At 46.6% G+C, this 26,392-nt stretch overlaps 2 protein-coding genes across 10 annotated transcripts in view; one reads left to right on the forward strand and one right to left on the reverse strand.

Annotated features, from left to right (window-relative positions):
- Nucleotides 1–26,392, reverse strand: part of PSD (pleckstrin and Sec7 domain containing) — a 121,502-nt gene that overhangs the window by 87,223 nt on the left and 7,887 nt on the right. For 2 of the 5 annotated variants that reach the window (XM_081191539.1, XM_081191538.1), the window contains exons 1-3: nt 21,126–22,115; nt 2,053–3,138; nt 1,830–1,932 (exon numbers count right to left, since the gene is read on the reverse strand). In XM_081191539.1, coding sequence (XP_081047665.1) covers nt 1,830–1,932; nt 2,053–3,138; nt 21,126–21,632 — 1,696 coding nt within the window. In that variant the 5' untranslated portion in view covers nt 21,633–22,115. Of the gene's footprint in view, nt 1–1,829; nt 1,933–2,052; nt 3,139–20,668; nt 21,103–21,125; nt 22,116–26,392 lie in introns of those variants that run through there. The other 3 variants (XM_081191540.1, XM_081191541.1, XM_081191542.1) reach the window with 2 other exon arrangements.
- FBXL15 (F-box and leucine rich repeat protein 15) overlaps nt 1–26,392 on the forward strand; it is a 57,670-nt gene that overhangs the window by 17,301 nt on the left and 13,977 nt on the right. For 2 of the 5 annotated variants that reach the window (XM_081191839.1, XM_081191843.1), the window contains exons 1-2: nt 5,136–5,290; nt 19,412–20,050. In XM_081191839.1, the coding sequence (XP_081047965.1) occupies nt 19,882–20,050 (169 nt within the window). In that variant the 5' untranslated portion in view covers nt 5,136–5,290; nt 19,412–19,881. Of the gene's footprint in view, nt 1–2,963; nt 3,101–4,287; nt 4,438–5,135; nt 5,291–19,411; nt 20,051–26,392 lie in introns of those variants that run through there. The other 3 variants (XM_081191841.1, XM_081191840.1, XM_081191842.1) reach the window with 3 other exon arrangements.

Raw genomic sequence — 26,392 nt, forward strand, 5'->3', positions numbered from 1 at the left:
TCCCTTTTGTGCCTGCAGCCTCTTTTCCTTTTTTGTCTGCCCACAGTCACAGCATCTGCTTGCAAGGAAAGGTTTTTGCCCAGCTTTTCCCAACTTGGTGGCCTCCTGGTGCTTTTGAATTACCACGCCCATCAACCCCTGCCAGCATGGCCATGGCAACTGGAGCTTATGGGAACTGTGGCCCAAAACCAAGAGGGTACCAGGCCCCTCATGTAACACTGTCAATCTCTTAGTTAATATTTCCCTTCCTCACCGCACAGTGACCTGGTTTGCATATCACTGCTGAGTCAGAGTATGGCTTACTGTGACTTCACAAATGGCTCCCAGAGAGTAGCTCATCCCTGCTTCACTCCTCCCCTGACTTTTGAGGTTAGTACAGGATGGCAACTAAAAGGTAAAGGGACCCCTGACCATTAGGTCCAGTCGTGACCGACTCTGGGGTTGTGGTGCTCATCTCGCTTTATTGGCCGAGAGAACCGGTGTACAGTTTCTGGGTCATGTGGCCAGCATAACTAAGCCGCTTCTGGCGAACCAGAGCAGTGCACGGAAATGCCATTTACCTTCCCGCTGGAGCGGTACCTATTTATCTACTTGCACTTTGATATGCTTTCGAACTGCTAGGTGGGCAGGAGCTGGGACTGAGCAACAGGAGCTCATCCCACCACAGGGATTTGAACTGCCAACCTTCTGATCAGCAAGCCCTAGGCTCTGTGGTTTAACCCACAGCGCCACCCATGTCCCTAGGATGGCAGCTAGGCTACAGTTAACTTAACATTTTGCCCAAACTCAGGATCATTCTTGTAACCATAGGAGGAACCCTGGCTATGGATTTTGGTTAAGGTGGAGAGATACTTAGCCATGCTCTGGGTTCAGACGATGCACTAAACCAAACCTTGGCTTAGCTGCTGCAATTATTTAAAAAGTCCAGGAAGGAACAAAGTGGCTGCAGATTCCTCTTCGAGAGGCAGCACTAAGCCATGGTTTGTCTTAGCATGATGTGCAAACGCAACCACTGTCTATCCAGACACTGCAAGGAATGTATTCCAGGGGGGAAAGAGCACCTCTCTCCATTTTTACAGAGCTTGTTGTTGTTAAAATTTGTATACCACCCTATACCTGTAGATGTCAGGGTGGATCACAACCTAAAAAGCTGTAACAGAGTCTGAATGAGAAGCACCTCCAGCAGGAAGTATAGAATGTATCAGTTGCTTCTGGGGCATATCCCAGGAAAAATAGCTGGAGAGGACGCTATGGAAAACCACTTCCAGCTTTCCTAGCCCTTAGGCCCTTGCACGTAATATCCCAGGGATGGACCTATGCAAAAGGAGTTTCTCATGATCTCTAGCAAATGGTAGGTCCACTTCCTCATAGGAAGTGAATGCTGCAATTCACATTTCAACACCTACAAAGGGTTGGACGAGGGTCCCCCTGTTCATCTCAGGTCTTTCCCACAGCTACCTCTGCCTTGTTCCACACCCATGCATTCGATTCTTCTCTCCTTACATATTTTCCTTGTTGAATTCCAGCTTAACACCACCCAACCAGCAGCCCAGCTAATGAGAGCCCATTTTGCATTTCAAGCCTGCTATCTAAGGGTGCACGTCTACCGTTCCTGCGTTGCCTGAATCTGGCAGCCACACTGGACATTGCTTTATAAAAGTCAGCAACCGCCAGCATCCAAATGCGCCCCTGCTGTGACTGCATCCACAACAGTACCGTATGTGGAACCTCCGCCAGGACACCGTTTTTGAGGGTCGAATGCTGAAGAGATGCTGATTTTCATATATGCAAATGCTCTCCCCTACCAGTACTTGCATTGAGCTCATTACCTGTTCCAGGAGGGTCCAGGGAGCCATAGAAGAATTCCCACTTAGCCTTGGCGATGCGCTGGGCGTGGGCGGAGCTCTCTCGGGAATATGCCCATGGACTCCCCTGTAGAAAAGAGAGAGAGAAAATGCTTATTCCTGAGGTTCCTTGCATGGGATGGAGGAAGATGTAGGAAGAAGGGGCAGAGGAGATGCCATTCCTGGCAAGGAAGCGACTCTGAAGTACCTGGTACTGGGACTCCCCGCTCTGTGGGCTTCTCCGGAGCGCTGAGATGTCGTTGGAAGGGCTGATCATGCCGTTGGTAAGGGAGCTGGAGAGGCAGTTGGCATTGAGAGAATGTGGGCTCCCATTGCCCAGGCTCAGGGAAGACTGTGCTCCCAAAAGGAACCTGTTTCCAGCCAGGAGAGGGTCCGAAGCAGATGTCTCCAGCTTCAGCTTATGACTAAGGTGCTCCTGGCCTTTACCGCTGAGGGCCAGTGGGGCCTGTTCCACAGCAGGGCCAATACCGGCCAAGACAGACGCATTCGTCTTCACTTTGATGCTCTCGTTTGCCTCTTGAGCGACAGGCTCTGGGGACGCTGCGGAGTTACGTTGTGGGGAATGTGGATTTTGGGCCACGGGGCAACCGCTTCCCTGCTTCCTTGCCGGGCTTCCAAAATGGAGGGCTTCCCCGAGCTCTAGACTCCTGCTCAAGCCACTCTCCTTCCTGGACTCCACCAGAGGGAGGCCATTTAAAGTTTTGACGCTGGCCTTCTCGATGAAGCGGAAGGTCACCACAGAGCTTTGACCACCGGGGGCTGAGGCGACCAGGGGGATGCGGCTGCCTGGAGAGCCCAGCGAGGGCGGAGGCCTGCTCCTCAGCGGTGTGCATGGAGCTGTCACTCTCCCTGAGTTGGGGCAGTTGCTGTTGCCAAGGTAACCCATCTCCGTGACCTTCCGGATGAGGGAGCCGGTGCTGTTATACATGCCCAGTTGGGAGCGCTTGGCCTCCACGGTGAGCCCCTTGCGGAGGAGGTGGATCCTGCCAGCGTTGAGGTTGGGCGTGAGGCAGTGCTGGGGGTTCAAGGCAGCAGGTTCCACATTCTTGGACGGCGACAGCCAAGGCCTCCTCTTCAGCTCTCGGGCAAAGCGCTGAGGGGACATGGCGTGGTCTCCCTCAGGGTGGAAGCACATGACTGCTCCTGCTTGGGACATCCTGGAGCAGGCGAAACAGATTCGGAGCCGAACGGGGAAACGCGAGGAGCAGGAGCAGAATTTCCCAAGCAGCGCTGAGGTAAGAAATCCAGCGGGAGTAAGCTGTGCTATGTGGCCCTGAAAGCGATAGCAAAAAGTCAGAGGTGAGGATCTCAGTGGCACATTTGATTTAGAGACACGCTGAGATAGGGAGGGAGAGCTTGCGAACTGAACCTACATTGCAGGAGTCCACAAACGAGGCTAGAGAACAAGGAGCAGGGAACGAGGGATAGCTCAGTTGGTAGAGCACAAGACTCTTGATGTCAGGGCTGTGAGTTCAAGCCCCGCATTGGCAAAATATTCCTGCATTGCAGGGGGTTGGACTAGATCAGGGGTGTCAAACTCAAATTCATCGGGGGCCGCATCAGCAGTTTGGTCACCCTCAAAGGGCCGGTTGTATCTGTAGGACTATTTGTCCACTCTTTAAAGTGGAGGTTTCCTGTGTAGAACGGCCGGCGCCGCTAGAGGGCAGACGTTCTCTGGCTTGTAGGCTTCCGCGCATGCGCTGAAGAGGCGGCTTTCTTGGGTAAAAAAAAAAAGAAAAGCGAGAATAAAAGGTGAAGGCTGGCGGCCGGCGGCGGCTACACGGGCAACATGACGAGGTCTGGCGGGCCGGATTCGGCCCGCGGGCCTTGTGTTTGACACCCGTGGACTAGATGATCCTTGTGGTTCCTTCTAACTCCATGATTTTAAATTTAGAAAGGGGGGGGGACATTTTTCCAACCTGAAGGCCACATTCTCTTCTGCGCAACTTTCTGAGCCCCACATGGCAGTGATGGGCAGGGCCAGAGGCAAAAGTGATCAGGGCAAAAATGTATATATATATTTACTTGGTTTCATGGTTTATTTTTCACAAAATAACTTCCTATAAGGAAGCATTCTTGTGAGTGAGTTACTTTGAAATTGCATTATGTTGCCCAGTCATCCCGTTCTTGGAAAAATCTCTAAAACAAAATGATTTTATTTTACTTATTAAAACATTAATAGGCTGCTATTTCATTCACAAAAGCAGTTTACAACAAAAAAATGCATAACACCACAGAAAAAAGTTAACTACAGACATCAATTAACCAGTGCAGAAAGACGTATTATTAGTTGCCTGCATAGGCCTGGCAGAATAGGAAAAGGTTTATGTATTGTATTTTATTGCCTTTTATACCCCACATTTCCACCAAGCAGATCAAGGTGACGTAGACGGTTCCCTTCCTCCCATTTTCATCCCCACAGCCACCCTGTTAGGTGGGTTCGGCCGAGAGGTCCAAGGTCACCCAAGGAGCTTCGTACCCGAGCGGGGATTTGAACCCTGGCCACTCAGGTCCTAGTCTGACACTCTAACCACTGCAACATACTACAGGCGTTCGAAAGTTTAAACGGAAGGTGCCCGCTGAACCTCTAGGGACAAAGTGCCTCACAATAATGGGCCAACGATACTATTTCTTGTTATCAAGCAGTGGCGTAGCGTGGGGGGTGCAGGGGGGCCCGGCCGCACTGGGCGCAACATCTGGGGATTAGGGGGCGCAAATCCACGGGTTAGGGGGCGCAAATCCACGGGTTAGGGAGCGCAAATTACTTGCCTTGCCCCGGGTGCTGACAACCCACGCTACGCCACTGTTATCAAGTGAGCCTCGCCAACTCGGGTATAAGGGCTCAGGCGATTCCTGAGGTAAACCTTGACCTAAGTTGTTCAGTTATGCAGATAATGTTTGGAGAAGCCTTATCTAATTAATAGAATACCCGGCCTTTAGTGGGCAGGGCTTTTATGCTGCAATCTAGAATCTAGAACCGGCTCCTCCAGGTTGTCAGTTTTTTTAAAAAAAGTGGTTAACTGTCACATACCTCAAGGTCAAAATAAAAAAATTCCTTCCAGTAGCACCTTAAAGACCAACTAAGTTAGTTCTTGGTATGAGCTTTCGTGTGCATGCACACTTCTTCAGATACACGTAGTGTGCATGCACACGAAAGCTCATACCAAGAACTAACTTGGTTGGTCTTTAAGGTGCTACTGGAAGGATTTTTTTTATTTTGACTATGGCAGACCAACACAGCTACCTATCTGTAACTGATACCTCAAGGTGTTTCATTTCTCTCAGCCAGTATGTTACTATGCTACATTTCTCTATTAATGCTTTGTTACACACACACACACACACACACACACACGTGTGAGCTGTTGGCTTCACTGAATGAAAAGACAAACTAAAGAAGGAGAAGGTGGAATATCTTACACTCGGTGAGTAATGAGATATTTCCTTGACAGGAGGGCTGATTTTTAGTCACCCCATCCCTCCACAAGACAGAGAACAGCAAGAATGGGAACCATGTTTTTCTTTGAACAGCTGACTGCAAGATAGCCATCATTAATTTTGCCACAGGTAGTTAATTCTACTTAAAAAAATATAATTTTTTATTAAATTTTCCATTTTAACAATCCAATCCGATCACATTAAATATTCCAAATCATACAAATACGTATCATATAGTCCAAATATTCTGCAAAATTATAAATTTTTATTGGGACTTCCCATGCTTCAAGTTCGGGGTGGGGGGGGGGCTCTGATCATCTCATATCTTTACTGCCTTGAGTTTCCGATAGTTAATTCTAAGTTTGTGAAACTCTAGATGGGGGGGGGGATCCCATTAATCTCATACCCTCCAACATTTCTCCAATCAAAATAGGGATGTCCTATTCAATAATAATAATAATAATAATAATAATAATACCCTGCCCATCTGACTGGGTTGCTGTATCCACTCTGGGCAGCTTCCAACAGGTTATACAAAAACACAACAAAAACATGAAACATTTTTTAAAAAACCTTCCCTATACAGGGCTGCCTTCAGATGTCTTCTTATAGGTTGTATACAGTGGTGCCCCGCAAGACGAACGCCTCGCGAGACGAAAAACTCGCAAAACGAAAGGTTTTTTTCGTTTTCAAGTTGCCTCGCAAGATGAATTTCCCTATGGGCTTGCTTCGCAAAACGAAGCTTGCCCCGCAAGCTCCGGGGACAGCGGGAAGCGCAGCGCATCTTCCCCGCTGTCCCCGGTCCTCTTTTGAAGCAAGGGGCGGCGGGGAGAAGCGATCTTCTCCCCGGACCTCTTTTGAAGCAAGGGGCGGCGGGGAGAAGCGTTCTTCTCCCCGCAGCCCCTTGCTTCAAAAGAGGGGACAGAGCGGCGCTTCCCCTCTGTCCCCGGACGGTCTCCATAGGAATGCATTGATTGATTTTCAATGCATTCCTATGGGAAACCGTGCTTCGCAAGACGAAAAACTCGCAAGAAGAAAAAACTTGCGGAACGAATTAATTTCGTCTTGCGAGGCACCACTGTAGTTACTTATCTCCTTGGCTTGGGAGTCATGTAACTCCATACCCTCCGACATTTCTCTGATGAGAATAGGGACACCCAAAGGAAAAGCAGGACATTCCAGGATCAAATCCAAAACTGGGAGGGCTTCTGTAAATCTGGGACTGTCTCTGGAAAATAGGGACGTTTGGTGCTGTGATGTAGTATCGATCCCAGGGAAAAAAAGAGCACACATGTACCATTCATCAGATATGAGGAATGGCGGCATGGTTATTTTGCTCCTCCAAGTACTCAGGTTGGGAAGCTGATGAATAATAATAATAATAATAATAATAATAATAATAATAATAATAATAATAATTTAAACCCTGCCCATCCGGCTGAGTTTCCCCAGCCACTCTGGGCAGCTCCCAATCAAATGTTAAAAACAGTACAGCATTAAATATTAAAAACTTCCCTAAACAGGGCTGCCGTCAGATGTCTTTTAAAGATAGGATAGCTGCTTATTTCCTTCACTTCTGAAGGGAGGGTGTTCCACAGGGTGGGCGCCACTACCGAGAAGGCCCTCTGCCTGGTTCCCTGCAACCACACTTCTCGCAATGAAGGAACCGCCAGAAGGCCCTCGGCGCTGGACCTCAGTGTCCGGGCAGAACGATGGGGGTGGAGACGCTCCTTCAGGTATACAGGACCGAGGCCGTTTAGGGCTTTAAGGGTCAGCACCAACACTTTGAATTGTGCTTGGAAACGTACTGGGAGCCAATGCAGATCTCCCAGGACCGGTGTTATGTGGTTCCTTATGTGAAGAGGCTCTCTCCACATAGAAACAACATCCGGCATGAAGTAGCCATGGAGAATATCTTGAAGTCACCCAACATACGTTGGTGCTTGAGGCTTATAAATGAGAATGGGTCCTCCGCCTATCTCTAGTGGGTCCATACTAATGGTTGTGTAAAGCTTCTGTCCATTTTAGTGGGATGTGCCTGTGCAGGAAACACTCCCAGTGTAGTGTGCGAGATCTGTCTGCCTCCCACTCCACCTCCCCAAACCTTCTCTCTCTGCCTCTGACAGTCCCAACTACCTGCAGCATTTTCTTCAAGATGGCCCCGAAGATTTTAGCCAGAAGCCGCCATAATAAGCTGCCCGAACGTAAGGAGGCTTTGTTAAAAGTGAGGGCAAGGACCAATTACTCTCATCATTCAGCACAGAAAGAGCAAGAGATTATGGGATAGCAGTAATGGGCTTTGGCAGCATCTGGCAAAAAAAGGGGGTGATTAAGAAGCTGCTCAGCAGTAGATGGCCTCCCCAGCAAGTGACAGCAGGGATTAATCAAGACCTCCCATTACTTATGGCACAGAAAGCTCATCAACAGGACAAGTAGAAATGTCAGGATCAGCATCTTCTCTGGTGGGGGAAGGGATGAGCAAAGGAGGATGCTCACGATAGCCACCTTGCCTGCCGAGAGTAGAATGTGCTTTATTTTTCTTTATTAAAGGCCAGTCTACAATATTGTTTTCCATTGGATTATTGGAAATCCCATTGAATCGTTCCACCGGCATAAATCTGGGAAGTGAAGCACTCTAAGAAGTGAGAGATTGCTAGTGCCACAAATGCACACCAACTAAATCACTCTGGACCACAGTAAGGGGTCACGAATTCAGCTGCTAAACAATTCTGAACAGGAATTGTCACCAGTACCTTCAGAAAACTGATGGGCTTAGTTTATGTCCTTTGGAGGGAAAGTGCATCTAAGACGAGGCGTGGTTGTACGCCATACTTCTTGTTCCCGGTTTCTCCATAAAGTCCAGTTTCTATGCCCCAACCCACTCTCATTGCGATTGCAAAAATCATAGGTTCCAATATATGATTATGGTGGTGAGACTTTTATATGCACAAAAATGGAAAGACACGTCATTACCAACAATGGAGGAATGGTTGTTAAAATTATTGGACTTAGCTGAGACGGCAGAATTGACATGTTTCATCAAAGAAAAGCTTTTGCTAACATTTGCTAAAGAATGAAAGCCACTTATCGACTTTTTGCATGAAAAAGAAAATGAATTAACGACATTTGGGTTTGTGGATTGAAGATATTTTTGGTTCATAGAAAGTAGTTTTGCTGGGTGTTATATTGGAATGGATGAATTTAATAACTTATATATAGCTGACAGGTGAAGAACTGGAAGTTCTTAATTTTCTTAACTTTTTCTCCTTTTCTTGTTTTCTTTCATTAATTTCGCTCTCTTTCTCTTTTCCCTTTATCATCCCTCTTTCTATCTTTCTTTTCTTTTTGGTTTGTGTTTTTAATTAGATAAACTTTTTAGTTCCGATAAAAACAGATATTTGATAGTAATCTCTGTATCCCTTTTTCCATATTCTATTTTTTTTAAAAAAGGGATTACAAAAATCAGACTTAATATAAAATTGGGCTCTTTATAAAAGTTGTACTGTGAAAAGAAAGTAGCAATGCAGTAATGGCTTCATGTACCAGGGGCAATGAGGAAGAATACAAAACCCATGTGCCCAACAGCTGTGGTACCTGGAGACTTTTGTAAGTATTACTTGCCTGTTTTCAAAGTCCACTTCTACATCTACAGTATTAGAAAATACCCCTATGGAAAATATGGAAAAGAATTAGCAGGAGAAAGAACATTTGGTTTGGTGGCAGGACATGAAGAAGAACCAACAGAAGTGGAGAAGAGAGATAAATAAAGGACAAGATGGTGTTGGAAATCTTAACTTGGAATGTAAATTGACTCAATGAAACTAAATGCAATAAGATCGAACATGTGGTAAAAAAGTTAAATTTGGATGTGATCTGCTTTCAGGAAATGCATATTGTGAAGATACATAGAATAATTCTGATCAATAAAAGATTGGGAAAGGACCTTGTGGCCTCTGACGTAGGAAAGAAGGGAGGCGTGGTAATGTATATAAAACCAGAATTAGATCCAAAGCAATTATTTAAAGATGAGCAAGGAAGAATATTGATAATACAGATAACATCACAAGGAGAAAAAATAATGTTAATAGGCGTATATGCACCAAATGAGGAAAAAAACCTGACTTTTATAAGAGACTTGAAGAAATCCTATTTAAATATTTGAAGGAAAATACAATCTTGATGGGAGATATGAACAGTGTAGCTTCCCTGGAATGGGACAGGACTACAAGAAGAAGCAATACAAAAGAAGGGAAGTTACCCAACAGGCATGGGGGCAGAAGTGATTGCACACAGAGCAACTGTGACGAATTCACGACACACAACTGTGCACCTGCAATGTCCCATTCACTTTTGCGACCACACTTACCAGTGCAACCCTATTGCCTCACTGGGATCTTTGCTGTATTCAGGTGCTGGAAATCCCAAACCCCAGCACTGAACATTTCTTCTGCCCACTTGCCAGTAAACAAGGCAGATGCTAGAAGAATGACCCAGTGGGTGGATGGAGCTGTCTAGGTCAGGCATAGGCAAACTCCGACCCTCCAGATGTTTGGGACTACAATTCCCATCAGCCTTGACCACTGGTCCTGTTAGCCAGGGATGATGGGAGTTGTAGTCCCAAAACATCTGGAGGGTCAAGTCTGGCCACGCCTGCCCTATAGTATTTCCCAAACTTGGGTCTCCCAGCTGTTTTTGGACTACAACTCCCATCATCCCTAGCTAGCAAGAGTTAGGGATGATGGGAATTGTAGGGAAGGGTCAGGCATCTATTCTCAGATATTCTGCTCTTGTTTTCCTTTGAGATATAAAAGGAGGCTTTTATTCAGCATGTATGGATAGAAAGTATTGAGTTGACTTGTAAGAGGTGTGTGGCATTTTGACATATTTCTGTTTAAAGGCTGGTCTTGTCTTAAACCAGTTTTAAAAGACTCACATAATATATATCTGGAGGGCTGGAGATTTCCTATGCCTGGTCTAGGTTGAAGGTGGAAACTTTTTTTCCTGGGAAAGTGGTCCTGGAGTTATTGGATTATTGTCCATCCGTCCCCCACTCAAATCCCCATAGACTTTTGGTTCACAGCTGTAAACAGTAATCATGGACCACTAGAGATAGACAAAATCACTGGGTTCCAAAAGATTATTCCAAAACAATTTTTGATTTGTCAACACCACAGAGTCAAAACCTCCTTTGGGAGGTTTAATAAAACAGACAAACATTGGAGGCAGGGGTGGGGAAGTGGTTTTTTATCTAGATCAGCATTCTCCCAGGATAATCTCTGAGGCTGCATATTGGGGTCACCTTGTCTTTCTCCCTAATAGCCACCTCATTCTCCCTCTTTCCCTGTCCCAAATTTTCTCTGCCTCCTCTTTTCTCCCCAGCTGCCACCCCAACAAAAATCACCTCCCCCTGCCCTGTGCGGCACTTAGCTTAGAAAGAAGACCCCCCCACACACCAAATTGCCACTTGGTGATGAGTGGGACTGAGGAGAAGAGGCCACAAGACCTGACCTGTGGGCTGCTGGCTCCTTCTCCCAGACTGAAGCCTTATCCTAGATCACAGCAGCTGAATTAGCAATTTATGCATATAGTTATAATTCATTGTTTTCATTTTACTTTTGTAATATGCTGAGGACAGCTGTCAGTCAAAAACACAGCACTGAAATGTAATTAAGTGGTGTGAGATAAGCCTGACACCTTGCGCTGAACTGGGAATGGATTTTTTTTGAGGATCCAGGTTATTAGGTCATTAAAGGTCACAGTGCTAGCTTCTGAATGGGGTGTACAGTGGTACCTCAGGTTACAGACGCTTCAGGTTACAGACTCTGCTAACCCAGAAATTGTACCCCAGGTTAAGAACTTTGCTTCAGGATAAGAACAGAAATCGAGCAGTTGCGATGCAGCAGCAGCGGGAGGCCCCATTAGCTAAAGTGGTACCTCAGGTTAAGAACAGTTTCAGGTTAAGAACGGACCTCCAGAATGAATTAAGTTCTTAACCCGAGGTACCACTGTATCTAACTAGCTTAGGTGGGTCTACTGTTTTGCTGCTGTGGCTCCAACAATTTGAATGGAAATCGCATAATTTCTTTATAAATAATGGAAATCTCCTTAGTTCTGTTGCCAAGCCCAAAGGTCTACCTGTACCTTAATTTCTAGGAATTGTTAACCAAAGAAATGCACAAATTAAATCAGAATTAAATCTTTGACCCAGAAGCTTTTACTGCCTTTTAATGGGCATTTATGATAAATACACAATACAATTCCTTAAGTTACTCCTTACCCCATTTAAGCATCTTGCCTTGCTTACATGCCCAGTTCTTAAAGAGAATTTTCCCACCCCAGGATTTCTTAAGCATGATAGGGGCAAGTGTGTTCAAGGAAAATCCACCCTGAGCCAGAGGGGAAAGCTTAGGTGAACGGATCAGCTGACTGGAGCATGGCTGCTCCTGTGAAATAACAGCCACCACTGATTTTCCCTTTTAAATTTGAAATGGGATCTTCCTCCCATTGTATATGGAGGTGTTCTTATTGGAACCATATTTGAATAGGAGACCTCCACAGCAAAGAGCACCTATCAACAGATTCAGCCGTTGCATCAACTGCACCCTGTTTTGGATAGGGATAGCTTGACCACTGTGATTGACACATCGGTAACCTCACATTTGTACTACCATAATGCATTATATTTGGTGCATTCCTTGCAGCTGGTGAGGAATACTGCTGCCTGGGGAATGAATGGTGCTAAGGCACTGGCTGCCTATTAGCCACCAATCCACTTCTAAGGCCATATTACTCACATACGGTTCAGCCAGCCTGGATAGCTTAGTCAGTTAGAGCATGGTGCTGATAAGGCCAAGGTTGCAGGTTTGATCCCCGTATGAGACAGCAGCATATTCCTATGTTTCAAAGGCTTGGACTAGATGATCCTCAGGGTCCCTTCCAACTCTATGATTCTATCTGTGTGCAATCCTGACCCCCACAAACTCCTCATGATATAAAACCCTAAGCAACTCTGGACCAGGTTATCTGGAAAACTAACTTCCCCTCCATTGCCCAGTAAGGGCATTATGGTCAACAAGTGGAACCTAGACGGTCCTACCACAGCTTGCTGGTTATCAGCTTGTGGTGATGTGGACATGGGCTTTTCCACTGATGGCACCAGAGCTGTGGAAGGCACTCCCTGCTGAAATAGGAGAGACTCCATTTGTGCTGGCATTCCACCGACTTCTGAAGATGCACCTATTTACATAGGCATTCCCTTCATCTCTTGACCCAAGTCTCTTGTGCAGCGCAGTTTTAATAGGATTGTTTTACTGTACTGCATATTTTAAAAATGACTGGTTATATTATAATGTTTTAATGGGATTGTGTTACTGTGTATTTTGATTGCAGCATGTTTTTAATTATTGTGTATTTTAACAATGTTGTGTAATTGGTTTTTATGCTTTGTGAACTACTTAGAGGTCTATTTGGGCATTACACGGTATACTAAATTCAACAACAACAACAACAGTTGTCCTGTTCTTTACAGGGAAGCTATGCTACAATTTTTTAAAGCCTTAACTGGTGTAAATCTGTGCTTCAGGCGGATGCACTGCACACTTTGGCCCTACCCTCAGCACAGTTGTTGTTGATACTATTATTATTTAAATTGGTATACCGCCCTGTACCTGCAAGTCTCAGGGCGGTTTGCAACATAAAATCACAATATAAAAAACTACAAAATACATATTGAAAATAAAACAACAGCCCAATAATCTCCCCTCCCCAACACATTTTAAAAGGAAGTCGGATGTCAATTGGCCAAAGGCCTGGCTAAAGAGGAATGTTTCTGCCTGGCACCTAACGGTGTATAATGAAGGCACCAGCCAAAACCTCCCTAGGGAGAGGTTGACTGCACTAAACAGGAACAGAGGTCAGGTCTGTTAGAGTCATGGAGGGATGTACAATGGTACCTCGCAAGACGAATGCCTCGCAAGACGAAAAACGTGCAAGACGAAAGAGTTTTCCGTTTTTTGAGTCATTCCACAAGACGAATTTCCCTATGGGCTTGCTTCGCAAGATGAAACGTCTTGCGAGTTCTTGCGAGTTTGTTTCCTTTTTCTTAAAGCCGCTAATCCGCTAATAGCCGTGCTTCGCAAGACGTAAAAACCGCAAGACGAAGAGTCTCGCGGAACGGATTAATTTCGTCTTGCGAGGCACCACTGTAGAGGCATTCCTGGTTCATTCCCAAAGGGGTTAAGGTGGAGTGTGTCTGCTGCATATACGCCATACATTCAAAGCACCCTCCCCTCCCAAGAAACCTGGGAAGCGTAGTTTACCTCTCGCAGAGCTACAGTTCCCAGCACCTTCAGCAAACAATAGTCCCCAGGATTTGTGGTGTGTGTGTGTTGCTTTAAATGTATGGTGTGTATTCCAGCCTTACCTTTGGGCAGGCAAAGGGAAATCCAGAGATAGCAGTAACCACAGGTGCACTCAGCAGAACATTTTGCCTTGTTTTGTTTTTCCTACAAAGCCCCAAGGGAAACTGCACCATTTATGGGGTGGGGCTTCTCCCTGGAATAGACAACAGCAGCACTTTTCCACCGGGAAAGCTGGAACCCAAAATCCCAGCCCTCAGGGGCGAAAAGGATGTGCTGCTAGGAGCACCTGCAGTTGCCACCACCCCTTCAGGAAGGCAGAGGCTCCCAGGATTAGGGCTGACACTGCTTGTAGTAGTCACCTTGATCCTTTCAGGGTGAGCGGGAAGAGAAAGAGAAAGATGAAGAGGGGGCAGCATGCAGGAATGGAAGCAGGAGAAACAGAGTCAGAAACAGAACACCACTCCCACTTTAGATTTTCCACGGATTTTTTTTTCACTTCTAAAAATGCATTGTTTCATAGGATTAATTAGAAATGTAAGGAATGGATGCAATACCCATAAATAAGGAAGTTTCAAAGTTGCTATTTACTTTTTCAGATAACCATGTCTCTCTCTTTATTATCAAGGAACATGGGGTGCAGCCTAGCACTGAGTTGGACCACTGGTCCATGTAGCCAGGGGCGTAGCATTGGGGGTGCTGGGGGGTTGTGGCCCAGGGGACACAATTTTTGAGGGGGCACGAACCAGGCGACCCCACGCAGGTGACCCCAGCACGGCAAGGGCTGATGCTCCCTGCCCAACACATGCACCCTCCTGCCCGGTACACACCCTGGGCGCCTGCAACCAATGCTACACCACTGCATGTAGTTCAGTATTGTTGACGCTGAACAGCGGTAGCTCTCCAGGGTTTAAGGCAGGGGGCTGGCCCACCGGGAGATGCCAGGGATTGAACTCAGGTATTTTCTGAAGGCAAAGCAGATGCTGAGCTACAGCCCTTCCCCCAATGCAATAAGTAGGATGGCAACTGCGGACCTGGGCTTCACCTCTGAGCATTTTGCAGAGTGTGAGAGCAGGTTGTGCAAAACCACAGCTCGCCCCTATACACGAAGCCAAGCCAGAGCACAACTAAGTGCAGTACAGCCATCTTCTCAGAAAAACTCTTTACAAGCTCAAGAGGTCAAGACACGAAAGCTTTAGCAACTAATCCACACCTAATGACCCTCCTAAGTGGTACTCAGAATATCACTCAAGAAATCACTCAAGATATCCCTCAAGTAATTAATGAACAAAAGAAGAAAAGGCACAATAACCTGGGAACTTCCTCTCTGCCCAGAACGTTGGAGGCTATACACCACACCCCCTCAACAGTATTTATAGGAACTCAAACACTGAGATCCTGCTCTGTTCTAGTAACAAGAAGCCGAAAGCACCAGCCTGAAGATGACGAGTGAGACCTCGTCGAAACGTCGCCTAGACACCCCAACTCTTACACGGGAAGATACCCGAAGACACCAAAACCTGCATATATATATATATATATATATATTTGCTTTCGTAGATTTTCACGGGTACAGGGATGTAGGTTTTGGTGTCTTCGGGTGTCTTCCCGTGTAAGAGTTGGGGTGTCTAGGCGACGTTTCGACGAGGTCTCACTCGTCATCTTCAGGCTGGTGCTTTCGGCTTCTTGTTACTAGAACAGAGCAGGATCTCAGTGTTTGAGTTCCTATAAATACTGTTGAGGGGGTGTGGTGTATAGCCTCCAACGTTCTGGGCAGATAGGAAGTTCCTAGGTTAATGTGCCTTTTCTTCTTTTGTTCATTAATTACTTGAGGGATATCTTGAGTGATTACTTGAGTGATATTCTGAGTACCACTTAGGAGGGTCATTAGGTGTGGATTAGTTGCTAAAGCTTTCGTGTCTTGACCTCTTGACCTTGTGAAGAGTTTTTCTGAGAAGATGGCTGTACTGCACTTAGTTGTGCTCTGGCTTGGCTTCGTGTATAGGGGCGAGCTGTGGTTTTGTGCCCTGTGCCAGCCAGATCTGTGTAGGGATTGCAGGGGGACAAAGATACAAACAGATAGAAGGAGCACCTATGGGATCACCCCTCTCACCGGTCATCGCAAATCTGTACATGGAACACTTTGAAACCAATGCTTTAGACAAGTCAGAACACAAACCCAAACTTTGGCTCAGATATGTTGACGACACCTTTGTAATTTGGCCACACGGGAAGGAAAAACTAGATAGCTTCCTCACACATCTCAACAGCCTACACCCCAAAATACAATTCACTATGGAAATAGAAGCCAACAACCAACTTCCCTTCCTTGACGTCCTAATCTACAAAAAACCTGATGGCTCCCTAGGACACACTATCTACCGGAAAAAAACACACACCAACCGCTACTTACATGCACAATCACACCACCACCCTGCACAAATAAACTCCGTAGCCAAGACTCTCATCTCCAGAACCAAACGCCTGGCTGACAAAGACCACTTGACAACTGAGTTACAGAATCTCTCAAATGTGTTAATCGCCAACGGATACCAGCAAAACAGGGTTACGAAGCTAATCCAAAAAGAAACACCCCCCAAAAACCAAGACACAGAAGAAAACAATGGCATGGCCCTCCTTCCTTATATCAAGGGCACTACAGATAAAATTAGCAAAATCCTCCATAAACACAATATCAAAACAGCCTTTTGCACCAACCAAAAAATAGCCAATATCCTCAGAAACCCAAAAGATAAAATCCAGTTAGAAAACCAAGGGGTCTATGAAATACCCTGCAAAGTCTGCCCAGCCACGTACATTGGACAAACAAACAGACGAATAAATGCACGTATCGCAGAACACAAGAATGCCGTCAAAAAAGAAGAAAAAACTTCCTCTCTTTACCAACACATGAAAGAAACAGGACACGAAATTAATTTTGCAGATTCCAAATTGCTCTTTAACATGGAACATCACCACAAGAGAATAATCATGGAAGCCATCGAGATAGAGAAACACCCTCACAACATGAACAAGCGTGACGACACGTCCCGCCTGCCAGACATCTGGAAATTAGCCCTCCCCACAAAAACCGACACCAGAACCAGAGGCACACAGAACGCCATCTCCAATCAACCACACCAGACCCAAACCCAGACCCTCTCCACAGATAAATTACAGACACCATCCAGTAGCCAAACCATAGTGGCACCTCCGGATGCTGCACCCCCCTGCAATCCCTACACAGATCTGGCTGGCACAGGGCACAAAACCACAGCTCGCCCCTATACACGAAGCCAAGCCAGAGCACAACTAAGTGCAGTACAGCCATCTTCTCAGAAAAACTCTTCACAAGGTCAAGAGGTCAAGACACGAAAGCTTTAGCAACTAATCCACACCTAATGACCCTCCTAAGTGGTACTCAGAATATCACTCAAGTAATCACTCAAGATATCCCTCAAGTAATTAATGAACAAAAGAAGAAAAGGCACATTAACCTAGGAACTTCCTATCTGCCCAGAACGTTGGAGGCTATACACCACACCCCCTCAACAGTATTTATAGGAACTCAAACACTGAGATCCTGCTCTGTTCTAGTAACAAGAAGCCGAAAGCACCAGCCTGAAGATGACGAGTGAGACCTCGTCGAAACGTCGCCTAGACACCCCAACTCTTACACGGGAAGACACCCGAAGACACCAAAACCTACATATATATATATATATATATATATATATATATATATATAGCAGGACTGTACCTTGGCATGACTGGGGTTTCCAAGCATCTCACACAGAGATCAGTGTGCAATTCTGCCTCCCCCCCACCCCCCACTGCATGCATTGGACAAACATGTGGATGCAACATGAGAAAGGAGTTCATACCCATGAAATACCTATATACATCTATGCAGATCTCTTTGGTGTGAACAGCTTTCCTGTTCTACATTTTGTTCTTGCATTTGAATAATGCAAGGTGGAGAACACGCCACTGAATTGTCAGGTCTTAAAATATGTACAGATATCCCCATCATTCATTTGAATATAACGACAACATTCATGTCAAGTTCTAAACACACATTAGAGACTAAAACGCAGTTTATCAGAAAATACTCATGACTGCACTGCAAGTGTGCTTTGATTCCACCCCTTCCACCCTGTCAACTATTTCGGTGGTTGTTGGAAAAACTTTGATATACTTGTGAAGTATATCCTACAATTAAGATGTTGCTTTGTTGGTTTACTTATAAGTCAAATAAACACACCAACTCAGATTCAAAGTGATTTGGGGCACCAGACTCCCCCCCCCCCGAAGACTTCATGATAGAGGACCAAATCCCAAAGAATCATTTAAGTTCTGCTCAAGTATGAATAATACCTTGGCCCAGCACACATTGTGGGCACATCTGACTGCTTTCATATGCAATCCTGAGACAAGCTCATGCTGCTTAACTCTCCACAGATGAATCTCAAAGCACCACCATCCTCCATATACGCAACCCCACAAACAAGAGTTACCTTCCACACATCAATATGGGGAATATATAGGAAGAAATCCAGTTTTCTTAAACCAGTCTTTAACCAAGCTAATTAGGATTTCCAAATTATGGGGGTTACCATCAAGGGAGTCTCTTGAACCAAGCATAGATGAGAGGGCAGCACACAGTGAAAGCAGAAGGAAGTGTCACACACACAACACAGCATTCCTGGACTTGGGCACAGTCCTTTGCCCTTGCTACCTCACCTCACCAAGCCTCGCCTCCGGCCAGAGTGATATTTACAGTTCTGCCTGCCAGTCCCTCCCACCTGCCTACTGGGAGACACGCAGCTGATCCTCACCCCGGATCGGCCCAGTTCTCTTGGCTCAGCAAGGATCAGCTCTGAATAGATGTGACATCCATCTGTACCAGGAGGGAATGAGCTCCTGGAGAATCCAAGAGACAGTAAACAAGTTCCGAGCCACTTTTAACCCTTAGGCTCCAAGGCTCAGAGAAAAAGCCAAGCAGGTGAAGGTGGCCCTTCCAGGGTCACAATGGGAGAGAGCGTCAATTGATGCAGGTTAGGTTTAAGTTGGGGAGGCAAAGGGAGCTTTTTTGATGACTGTGATGGTATCTTGCCAAGGCAGCTGTTGATATGATCAGGAACACACCTAGCAGATAAGTAGCAGGACAGGTCTGGTCTTAATAGCTATATAATTAATTCTGCCTTTGATAGTGTGGAGGCTACTGGCTAAAGTGCACATAAAGTCAAGAATGGGTGCTGGGAAATGCTGTTTCGAGGAGGATGGACCTACCTGCCAGGATTCTTTTTAAAACCCATTGGCAACATATATACAGTACACACTCATCTTCTTATTAGGAGACAGGGTGTTTGTATCTTCTGGGGGCTCTTGTGTCCAGGCTTATGGAGCTCAGCTCTTTCTGCTCAGAATGCAAATGTCAGAGATGTACTGAGTAGCAAACTGAATAGCTTATTCTGCCGTCTGCTTTGCACCTCCCCACCCTCATGCTTCAGGCAGGCTGTCCTTTATTTTTAAAATGCCATATGTAATTCAATGACTTAAATGTATGTTCATCCCCTTAATTTAAAACAATACATTTCTTTGGGGGGGGGGATTGCTTCAAGGAGTGGTGGGTGAAGAGGAAAAGGTGGCTTTCTGGCATCTCCAGTTCCAGGAAAATGCATAGATGGCTTCCTGCAAGTATTTAGAACCAATCTCTCTCTCTCTCTCTCTCTCTCTCTCTACCTCCAGCTTGATATGGAAGAAAAGATGGCACATTTGAAGAAAATATGTTGAGTGCACTTTCGCAGCATAATTGCCACCACTCCAATTATGTACAGTTATATGAGCCCATAATCTCTTTTGTAGTTGCTGGATTTCTCATTAGAAGCTCCTGCTGTTTCGTTTCCCACTTCAAGCAAAGAAGCCATTTGGGATGTGCTAAGCAACTGTCCAACTCTATTGAGTCACCTACCCAGGTGATGAACATCAGGGCTGTTTTGAGCTGTACTCGTGGTAGCTTATGAGAAAGATGCCAGCACGCCTTGAGGCCATCCTTTTCATCCAGGAAATGAGTCTTAGCATATTTGTTGATTCTGGCAAGAGCATTGATGGGCTCAGCCCATGACAACATCAGATGCACGAAGCAACTACCTTTGTAGGTAGACGGTAGAATTCCCAAGCTGACCCCGAAATGGCCTGGAAGGAACGCAGGTGGTGCCATGGTCCCTATCACTCCAGGCTATACACCACAACGTGGGTGCTGCTCATATCCTCAGCTTGCTCTGGACACAGGACCAGTGCTCTTGCACCATATCCTACTCCTACAGCAGATCCTTCTGACAGAGCTGAAAGCTGGGGGTGTCAACTTGGAACAAAATATTGGCCCAGGTAAGCCCTTCCTGCATAATTGATCACATGTTGCAGTACACACACACCATTTGAATGGCAATACCCATTGACTTTGGGGCAGGGGTTGATCCCCTCAAATATTTTAGGGGGGCAGGGGCTGAAAGCACCTTGGCCCCTAGGATCTGCCTCCTCTGCCGAAGAAGCTCTGGGGGGTCCCCAGAGCCGCTTCTCACGGCATTTCCCCTGATTTGCTGGCAGCTCTCGAGGTGTCTCCCGTGCATAGATCTCAATCTTTCTGTACTCTGCTATTGCAGATATAGATGCAGACGTGGCCCCCCTCACCTCCACAGAGCACCGTCCAAGCAGCTGGGTGCAAACTTCCCCGATCCTCTACCCCACCCCACCTCAATAAACTCGCGAGCAGCCCCTCCCGCGCAGTCCAGGCATGATTTAACCATAGCAACCCCTCCCCCTTGCAGGTGGATGCAGGCAGAGCATCTTCCAGCTGCCACAAAGGCTGCGTGGAGAACGGGCAGCTTCTCTCTCTCTTTCTGCACCCACCAACCCTTGCAAGGGTGCCAACTTGAATAAAATATTGGGGGTGGGAGAGGAAGCCCCACCCCGCACAATCAATACCAAGACATAGGGAGCACACACCATTTGAACGGCAATACCCATCAAACGGGAGGGGGGGGGTAGCTGGACCCCACAAATATTTTATCGGGGGGTTGGCTCCTATGCACTCTGGGGATTCCCTCTTCATGGAGCTTCAGACTCAAGGATCTCACCAGTACTGGGAGAAAGAGAGAGAAAGGGAGGGAGGGAGAGAGAGAGAGGACCCCCCCCCCGGCGCTGCTTGCCCGTCTGCAGCTCCCTCCCTCCCTCCATCTGTCCGTCTCTTCCTCGGCAAGCTAATTCCCTGCTATTCTGGAATCGCAAAGCCTCGCCTGCCTGCCTGCCCGCCTCTCCCCGGTGCGGATCTCCGGGCGCAGCGCTCGGTGGCCGGGCTACAAGAGACAATGACGGGCGTCGCGCTCCGGGCAGCCCGGGGGAGCAGCGCAGCGCAGCCCAGCTCGGGCGCCTTTGTCTCTCCCTTTCCCCGGGCTCCACTCACCTCTGGCAGGCTGGTGCTGCAGGCTCGCTCGCTCGCTCGCCTCCTCCTCCTCCTGAGCCCGGGCGAGGGGCCGCTCCGCCCCGCCAGGAGGCGGTTTGTATGAGGCTGGTGGAGGGGAAGGTGCCGCAGCCGCTCCGCCCCGCTCAGCGCGCGCGGAGCCGCCAGCAGGTAGCAGCCAGCAGCGCCACGCTTGGGCCGCGGAGACCCGCCCTCCCCGGATGCGCCACGCCCACTCGGACACCCCCCCACTAGCAAGGAGCCAATCAGTGGCCGAGGTGGCAGTCTGGGCCCTCCTCTCCTTCTCCTCCCCCCCCCCCCAGCTGCTAGAGCCCCGCGGTGCACGGGTAGCAAGCCAAGGTCAACAGCGATGCCCAACAGTAGAGGGCAGCTCTTCTCCCTGCCTTTGCCTCTGACCCTCCCCTTGGCCTCCTGCTCTACCAACTGAGCTAGCCGGCAATGTCTCAGAAACTTCTTCAATAGTCGTAAGAAGGGCTCCCCAAGGCTCATCTAGACCAACCCTCTGCAATGCAGGGACTCGCCTTTCCTATAACTTGAAGTCATTGGTTCAGGTCCTACCCTTCAGAGCAGGAGAAAACAAACTTGCTCCATCTTCAATCTGACAGCCCTTGAGATATTTGAAGATGACCACCGTACCTCCTTTCAGTCTCCTCTTTTCCAGGATAAACATACCCAACTCAAGGTACTGTATACCTAGCCTAAGAAGCTGCCAATTGCTCCAGGACATGTTGTTGTTGTTTAGTCGTGTCTGACTCTTCGTGACCCCATGGACCAGAGCATGCCAGGCACTTCTGTCTTCCACTGCCTCCCGCAGTTTGGTCAAATTCATGCTGGTAGCTTCGAGAACATTGTCCAACCATCTCGTCCTCTGTCGTCCCCTTCTCCTTGTGCCCTCCATCTTTCCCAACATCAGGGTCTTTTCCAGGGAGTCTTCTCTTCTCATGAGGTGGCCAAAGTATTGGAGCCTCAGCTTCAGGATCTGTCCTTCCAGTGAGCACTCGGGGCGATTTCCTTTCTGGATAGGTTTGATCTTCTTGCAGTCCATGGGACTCTCAAGAGTCTCCTCCAGCACCATAATTCAAAAGCATCAGCTCTCACTTCCAGGACATAGCTGATAACATGTTCTCTCTCAGCTAGAGGATCACTGTCCATGGTTCTGAAACTTAGTTGAAGATTTCTCTCCAAGGTGTTGATCCTGCTTTGCTTCACCTTCCTGTCTCCTTGAAACATTGTGGTTGTCACCCCATGGGTCAGGACAGCCCAAAACAGAGAGGAAGTGGAGCAAAACAACAAGGAAGGCTTGCATTGGAGAGCCCAGCAGCCCAAGCTAGGGTGGGTCACAATCATACCATGTAATCCCCAGAGCTTTGGAAATAGCATATGACAGAAATATCGCAGGTGCATGGGAAGGAATGGATGGGGAAAGCTCCAAGCCACTGTCCTGTAAATGCATGCTCCTCCCACTGGAGAACAGTTCAGAAAGCACAATACAATGTAAAACAATCACCAAATACCCTGCTCCACAGCATGGTCAATGAAGCACTTGCTGTCACATGCCCGATTCCATGCTTCTGCATAGGTTACCAATGACAGAAATCTCCAATTAACCCCATCACAGGCTTATAACAGGTCACTTGGGGGCAGACTGGGCAAATAGCACCCGCCAATAAAGCCAGCCATACCACCAACTCCTGAGCCCACCCAAATGCTGAAATAACTTGACTTTCCTTCCATGACTGAGGCAAACCACACAGTCTTGCTGCTAATAAATTCCAACGTAACCATCATTGTTCATCTTTCAAAGTTATTTTCAGATGGCAGGATGTTGTGTTCTGAAATTGTTCTGTTGTTGTTGTCGTTTAGTCGTTTAGTCGTGTCCGACTTTTCGTGACCCCATGGACCAGAGCACGCCACGCACTCCTGTCTTCCACTGCCTCCCGCAGTTCTGTCAGACTCATGTTTGTAGCTTCGAGAACACTGTCCAACCATCTCGTCCTCTGTCGTCCCCTTCTTTTTGTGCCCTCCATCTTTCCCAACATCAGGGTCTTTTCCAGGGAGTCTTCTCTTCTCATGAGGTGGCCAAAGTATTGGAGCCTCAGCTTCACGATCTGTCCTTCCAGTGAGTACTCTGGGCTGATTTCCTTAAGAATGGATAGGTTTGATCTTCTTGCAGTCCATGGGACTCTCAAGAGTCTCCTCCAGCACCATAATTCAAAAGCATCAATTCTTCGGCGATCAGCCTTCTTTATGGTCCAGCTCTCACTTCCATACATCACTATGGGAAATTGTTCTAGTCTCATCCAAAACAAGATAAGCCTTTTTCCAAACCTCTGCATAAATTTGTAAGAACATTATGCATATGTAAAAGACTCTGTCCACCACCTCCCACTTGCCATCATAACACATTACCTCTTTTGCAAATGTATTTTATTTTCACAGTGGGACATTGAGGATGGATGATGGAGGGGAATATTGTTAACCTTTCCCCATATTGTTCCCCCAAAGTTGCTATTTACCCTTCAGGGGAGATATGCAGATACAATATTATATACACATCATATAGTTGTGACCATAATCTTGTAAATCATCTCCTTAATTACATAAATGCATTCTTCTGGCATATTTCTTCCCTTTCCTTTTCGTCCAACATTGCATTCAGATTCCTCCGTCCCTCTTTCATAGATACACTGTATTTTCTTACACCTCACTTGGGATTAAAAAATAAATAAATCCCAGAAATCAAAATGTTAGATGTAATATTCTGTGCCAGTATGATCTTTCTCTATTTCTGCAAAGCTATGGGAAAGGTAATGAAATGATGCATCCAAAATTTAAATGATCAATTTTAGCTGATTTTAAGCCCCTCAATATTAAAACATTTGCCTCAATCTGTCTTCTTAGTACCTCTGCTTCCAAAGGCAGCTGACAGCAGAAGAGAGGGCCTTTTGTGGTGGCACCCTGCCACAGATATCTGACTTCATTGTTAAGTTTTAGGTGCCAGTTCTTAAAACTTATTATTTGCTGAAATTTCAATCAGTATTTTTCTTGCTTTTATCAGCTGATGAATTTCATTAATAGATACTGCTTTTTTAAAAATGCTGCTATTGCACTTCATTGGGTTGCTGTTTAAATCATTTTTTTAAAAAAATAAGTGTATGCTGATTTGGAAACTAACTGCATTTAAAAGCATCATATAAATCTTTGAGATAAGTTATTTTGAGGCTGGCCAAACCAAGAGCAAATGCAGGAGGGAATAATAGCTTCTATTTTTATTGAAGACTTATGTGGAGTTGTTATGGTAACTGCACATAAGGCAGCAGAGAGTACAGTGCCCATCTTCCTTATTTCACTCCTTTCAGCTAAATAAGCATTGTGGATTTATGCATGTGATGGAGACTATAATGCAGCTGCGCTGTTAGTACACAGTCCCATATTTGGAAAGAAAACGATAAAACCGACAGATTCAACTCACCAGAGCTGACTTTCTTTTTGCTGCCCCCTTTATATCATGTAGACTCCACATCTATTCATTCTTGTAGCAATTGGAACTTCCCACCTGAGGCTTCACGATGTATTAATCGTGTCCTACTGGACAATGTATCCTCTTCTTCATCACAATAATGCATATCTAAGGCTTTGTGTGAGTGTCTGGACGTGGTTGGAGGATGGATGGCGGCTAACAGATTGAGGTTGAATCCTGACAAGACAGAAGTACTGTTTTTGGGGGACAGGAGGCGGGCAGGTGTGGAGGATTCCCTGGTCCTGAATGGGGTAACTGTGCCCCTGAAGGACCAGGTGCGCAGCCTGGGAGTCATTTTGGACTCACAGCTGTCCATGGAGGCACAGGTCAAATCTGTGTCCAGGGCAGCTGTTTACCAGCTCCATCTGGTACGTAGGCTGAGACCCTATCTGCCTGCGGACTGTCTCGCCAGAGTGGTGCATGCTCTGGTTATCTCCCGCTTGGACTACTGCAATGCACTCTACGTGGGGCTACCTTTGAAGGTGACTCGGAAACTACAACTAATCCAGAATGCGGCAGCTAAACTGGTGACTGGGAGCGGCCGCCGAGACCATATAACACCGGTCTTGAAAGACCTGCATTGGCTCCCAGTACGTTTCCGAGCACAATTCAAAGTGTTGGTGCTGACCTTTAAAGCCCTAAACGGCCTCGGTCCGGTATACCTGAAGGAGCGTCTCCACCCCCATCATTCTGCCCGGACGCTGAGGTCCAGCGCCGAGGGCCTTCTGGCGGTTCCCTCATTGCGAGAAGCAAAGCTACAGGGAACCAGGCAGAGGGCCTTCTCGGTAGTGGCGCCCGCCCTGTGGAACGCCCTTCCAGCAGATGTCAAAGCGATAAACAACTACCTGACATTCAGGAGACATCTTAAGGCAGCCCTGTTCAGGGAAGTTTTTAACGTGTGATATTTTATTGTATTTTTGGTTTTTATGGAAGCCGCCCAGAGTGGCTGGGGAGGCCCAGCCAGATGGGCGGGGTATAAATAAATAAATAAATAATAATAATAATAATAATAATAATAATAATTATTATTATTAATTGGGGAGTCGGAGCAGGAATTTCCTTCATCAAAAAGGACCTCTCTGCTTTGAATGTTCCACATCCTCAGAAATTGGTTTCCCTGTGACCGGTGATCTTAGTCTTGTCTGCAGCATGTAGAAATTCTCAACATCTGTGTCAATATCTGCAATGGAGCTTCTGTTTAGCATTCATGGTAGCCATTCTGGGTGGTGGTGTATGTGTGGCTTCTACTTACATACCCAAGTAAAAAAACCCAGTTCTGGGACTTTGGCTGGGACTACTGTGGTGCTGAAGGGACAGCTCCAGAACACATGGGCAAAGACAGCAGCCATCAATGGCCACTGCCCTACAAGGGCATTTCCAGGCAGTCGAGAATATGCAGCAGTTTCCAAGGTACTGTGGTCAAATCAGATGCTGTTTTCTGGGGAAATGTTTCTGTCGCAGGGATATGGTATTTTTTTCAGCACTTAAAATGGGATGCTGTGTAGCTCAGAAAATACAATTTCTCTCTACTCCCGCCCAACCTCCCTTGCTATTGTCAGTGCCATATGGAACGTGGTTGCATGGCTGTCACAGGCACATATTAGAATTTATTAGATAGTTCCTCTCATTCTGCTACAGAATATTATTTTGCACACCCAATAATCTGAAATTACTGTAAAAGCCCTGGGATCCATTATATATGGCTTCATCAAGGAGCTAAAAGTTCTGT

Source organism: Podarcis bocagei (assembly GCF_964188305.1).
Source record: "Podarcis bocagei genome assembly, chromosome: 4".
In the NCBI taxonomy this organism is placed as follows: Eukaryota; Metazoa; Chordata; class Lepidosauria; order Squamata; family Lacertidae; genus Podarcis; species Podarcis bocagei.